Source organism: Coptis chinensis, chromosome 3, assembly GCF_015680905.1.
Source record: "Coptis chinensis isolate HL-2020 chromosome 3, ASM1568090v1, whole genome shotgun sequence".
Lineage (NCBI taxonomy): Eukaryota > Viridiplantae > Streptophyta > Magnoliopsida > Ranunculales > Ranunculaceae > Coptis > Coptis chinensis.
This window is the reverse complement of record NC_141458.1, coordinates 74,734,111-74,739,423: the sequence shown is the minus strand read 5'-3', so window position 1 is coordinate 74,739,423 and position 5,313 is coordinate 74,734,111. Positions and strand designations below refer to the sequence as shown.

At 38.6% G+C, this 5,313-nt stretch overlaps 1 protein-coding gene across 1 annotated transcript; it reads right to left on the bottom strand.

Annotated features, from left to right (window-relative positions):
* Positions 1-4,536: 4,536 nt before the first annotated feature.
* LOC147510782 (secreted RxLR effector protein 78-like) lies at positions 4,537-4,998 on the bottom strand. The gene has a single exon (XM_086598243.1). It carries the CDS (start codon positions 4,996-4,998, stop codon positions 4,537-4,539), a length of 462 nt encoding a protein of 153 aa, XP_086454369.1.
* Positions 4,999-5,313: the final 315 nt, after the last annotated feature.

Genomic DNA, 5,313 nt, shown 5'->3' with positions numbered 1-5,313 from the left:
GTGACTAAGCAAAGCATATTATTGAAGTATTATGTGATTGATAGTATCGTATTCCTGAAATATATGAAACTACGAGTATCATATTATTGAATATGGGATTAATATTATCATACTATTGAAGTCTATGTAACTTAGAGTATCATATTATTGAATTTGTGACTAAGAGTATCATATTATTGAAGTATTATGGGCTTTATAGTATCATATTCCTGCAATATATATAACGAATAGTATCATATTTGTAGGAACCGTTATTTCATAATGACTATTTCTACAAACCGCGAACACCACGCGCAGCGAAATTAATGGGTGTCAACGATTTGTGATTGGAAAACATACCTTTGAATCCGATTTAGATAACTCTGAGAATCCAAGCTTTCCCAAATCCGAAATCAACCCCTTGATCTTCTGTTGTATTCCTTTAGAACATATTGGACGTTGTGTGGGCAACAATCTACCAATCCCCTTCTTTCTCTCAAGATCATAAACGAATTCAGATATACTTTTCTTGCCCCTTTTTCAGAACAATGAATAGTGTATTTCGGCCAGAGAGAAAGTATTCTATTTATAGGCTACATCAGGGACCATGAGGAGAAATTAGGGTTGGGCCTCCTAACGGGCTTGGGCTTCCCATATTCGCCCCGAATACACGGCCCAAGTCCGTCAACAAATGGCTTATTCCACTAAAGGCCATTGTTGCACTACCGCCCTAATCCCAAATAACGTGTTAGCATTTATGGGCTCTATATTATATGCTCGTTGATCTCCCCGTGTTTAAGATATCGAATGTCCGTTGATTAAGTCAAGTTACTGACAACTACATTAATCAACTTCTTCTGTCCTTGAGTAGTACCACTCAACCTCATTGTCATGTCGAATAAATCCACTGCGGGGTTTACATGACAATATTTTTAGCTCCTCAAAGGGACATCATCACCGACTTTCTTGCGAACACAAATTCCTTCTATAATCAACAGCACACCTTACATACAATGTCATTACCCAATCCACCGAGTTTGTTGATTCACCAATGAATCTCACTCATTAATGATTTAAAGTAATGTACAATGCACGTAAGTGCCCGCTATTATATCCGGATTAGGAGGACAAGCATCCATAATAACAGAGGCGTTTGTTCTCTTATATATTCAGCATAAGGAGAAACAACCTCACTTGGTCCTGTTCAATACACACAAAGTGTACTAGTGTAATCCTATAGTCAAGATAGACTAATACCAGATTATACTACAACCGTACTAATGGTTTGTCCAAAACCATCTAGGTTGTGAACGATTACTTATACTTTATAAGGTACTGATGATATGATCTTCTGTGTGTTCACACCATATATCATCTACAACATAAAGTATTAGACTCATGCATATAACTAATAACATATATAATATGCATATCATTTGCCCATATGATTCTCATTCAAAAAATGAAGAATTAGAGTTAATACAAAAGTAATGCTTTTAGTATATAACCCTATCAATATTATGGAATATGTGATTTATAGTATCATACTATTTAAGTATATGTAAGTTTGAGTATCATATTATTAACTATGTGAGTAAGAGTATCATATTACTAAAGTACCTAATCCTGGGTTGTATAGGACATGGTTTGAGTGCGACAAGCAAGTAACGGGGTTTCCTAATACTTTGCACTAAAGTTTTGCTTCTATAGAGGAAAGACAACGAGCTATAGAAGGACAGCGAGTATGGACTCTCTACAATAGTCAACACAGTGCTTCACCGCACCCTAATTTTCAAAAGGCCACATGCAACTATGTCTCGAGCTAATAGGTCACATGTGCTTCGTGAAGTTCCTCCAATTGTCCCACCAAATTTTCCATCAACACTATCTCCTCTTCGAGCTGTGCCTAATCTCGTTCACTACATTCAATATGTCATTTATTGTTCGATACTAACGTATATGCTATATGTAGTAGTTTAACTAAAGTATGCTATAACTAGTGGTTTAATGGATAGCTTAGTGACCCAATTGAAACTTCTTCACCCGATTATTCCAGTTTTGCCCTTCAAAATGTGTGGCTGAAAATCCTGCTCATGCGAAATTTGGGTGCACCCTGCGCACTCTAGAAGCCCTCATATTTTTGTGTCAATAAAAATCAAAATCATATTTTACAAAATTTCCAACAGGTTCAACCCTAAACTCCTACTCATCTCTCCTTCTCACTTATTCTCACTTATTGTTAGTGCTCTCTTAGTTTTTATTCACACGATCCAAGGTCCAATAAGGGATCATGTGAACCTTGAAAAAACCCCACACCATCAACTCGTCTCTTATTTTTTTTATCGGTAAAAGTTATATTTCAATCCTAATCTTTTTACAATCACTGCGTAGTTAGCAAGATGCTAATAGTTAGACTTCATATAGTTTTTTGCACACAAGTAAGGATTTTATTAGAACCAGAAAAAGAGTTACAGAGAAGTGAGTTTGTTACATGCAATTAAAACTAGGAGTTACAATCCAGTCTAATCAAATCTGTAGTAGGTTCTCAAAGGACTCTCTATAGAGGTGATAAAACTTGGTCTAGATGTGCTCCATAAAGAAACTCCACTGATTAGTGAAGTACCCTTCTTTGCAGCTGAATTTGCTCCAAAATTTGCCTCCCTTAAGGTATGAGTAATACACCAAAAGTCAAGCTTGCTTACTGCTCTCAACTATCTTGCTTTTAGCATCCAAGGCACCTAGTTCTTTTGGGATTGGGCAGCTGCCGTTGAGTCGCTTTCGATCCAAAGCTTCTTCCAATTATGCCTTGCAACTATCTCTGCTGCCATGATGATGGCAGTGCACTCAGCTGTATAGTTGGTAGTCACTCCCATGTCATATGTGAGTACACCTAGAACAGTTGCATTATGATTTCTAAATAGCACACCGACACCGCTAGTTCCAGGATTTCCCAACGCAGAACCATCTGTGTTCACTTTGACCACTCCCCACTGAGGTGCAAACCATATCACTTCTCTAATATTGATTTTTTTGTCCCTACCCTTCAAGTTAAAGAAAGTTAGAAGGTCGAGGTCTTCCATGGTATTGTACATAGTACCTGTAGCAATCAGGCCAACAGCTCGAACATCCTTAATTATGTCATTCTTCAGTTGAGTCATGTTCAACTTCTTGTCTTCAAAAAGAATTTTGTTTCTGGTCTTCCATATTTGAACCATTAGATGTACTGCCGCAGCATTCCATAGCTCTTTTCTTTTAGGACTTTTTTCCTTTGTGGCTCTTCTGACACTGCGAAGATCGAAACTACTTAAGGAAATATTAAATAGTTCAGAGATCCAGGACCATAATTGCTTAGCTACTTCACATTCCCATAGTATATGATGCACATTCTCAGCTACCATATTACACAATCTGCACTTGGAGAATAAGTGAATCCCCTTCTTTTGAACCTTGTCATCAGTAGGTACCACCTTATGCATGAGTTTCCAGACTAGCCCAGTTGTTCTTGGGTGGACATGCTTGTTCCAGACCCAACTATGCCAGCTTATCTTATTGCCCTTTTTTCTGATTGCTTCAAAAGCTTCTTTGATTGAGAAGGCTCCATCCTTAGCTGATACCCAAACTCTAGTGTCAGTAGCTTCTCCAGAAGGTGGTAAAAGTGTATTTACATCTATACCAGCTTGAGAAAAAACCTCGACTACATTGGTGGGAATGGACCAGTTGTTATCCACTATAATATCCGACATCTTGGCAGTAAATTCTTTCCAATTTACTCCTTACACTTTATCAGCTACTGCCGGCCCAGCCCATGCATCTTGCCATAATCTAATACTCTTTCCTTGCCCAACTGACCAACTCATATGAGGATCCATTTCCTTCAAAGCCCATCTTAGACCTGGCCAAACATATGAAGACTTATAGTAGCTGATCCAATTTCCATAGAGCATGGAGAAAATTTTTTTCATCATATATTTACTCCATTCAGTGTTTTGTGATAGAAGGCACCAAGAGAGTTTCATGAGGAGAGCAAGGTTTAATTCCCTTAATTTCCTCAAACCCAATCCCCCCCTTCTTCAATTGGCTTGCAAACTTTCTCCCACTTTAAGGTAATACCCTTCCTTACAGATGGGTCCCCTGTCCAAATGAAGTTTCTCATGGCTACTTCACAGTCTTTGATGCATCTTGAAGGCCATTTGTATACAGACATATTGTACACAGGTATGCTATTGAGAATGGATTGTGCAATCACCACTTGGCCTTGAAAAGATAGCATTCTACCAGCCCAACCACTGGCCATTCTTCTAACTTTCTCAACTAACACTTGAATGTGAGCTCTTGTAGCTTTCCCCTTAAAGATAGGTGCTCTGAGGTATTTTTCAGGCAACTTCCCCTCTTGGAATCCAAAAAATTCAGTCACTTTTTGTTTCTTTGCATTTCTAATAGCTCCCATGAATAGTTTACTTAGAAGAGTTAAAAAATTGATTCTTCAAGAGCTTGAGGCCACAAATATCCCCATTTGCACAGATGAAAATATCATCTGCAAATAATATGTGGGTAGGACTAGGGCAATATATTGCCAGCTGCTGCCATATGCTTTATCTTGCCCATGTGGAAGAGCCAATTGAGACCCTTACTTAGCACATCTTCTGTAATATCAAACAAGAGAGGGGAAAGGGGGTCTCCTTGTCTAAGACCCCTGCCAACTCCAAAAAAACCGCAAGGACCTCCATTAATCATAACCGAGATGTTGGCACTGCTAAGAAGGGTAGCGATCCATAAGCACCATGTACTGCTAAATCCAAACCGTGCAAGCGTCTCCAATAAGAATTCCCAACTGAGAGAGTCAAAAGCCTGAGTAATGTCCAGTTTTATACCCACACTGCCTCCTCTAATCTTCTTATCCATTTTATTCATCATCTTAGAAGCAAGTGTTATGCCAGTAGTACCTGTTCGCCCTTTAATGAAGGCAAGCTGCTCTTCACTAATGATATACTCCATAATATGCTTAATTCTCGCAGCCATAATTTTAGTAGTAATCTTAAACAGAAAATTACTTAAGCAAATAGGTTTGTACTGGTTAATTGTAATAGCATTTGTGATTTTAGGTACCAAAACGAGGAAACTAGAATTCATACCTCTTGGGAGCACATTATCTCTAAAGAAAGAAATCACAGCCGAGCTCACCTCAGTTCTAATAATATCCCAGTATGTGTGATAAAAGATTCCCTAAAAGCCATCGGGTCCAGGAGCACTGGACGCATCCATGGAGAACACTGCGATTCTCACCTCTTCTCTAGTTGGTATAGCCGTGAGAAGCTTGTTGTCTTCTTCCGTGAC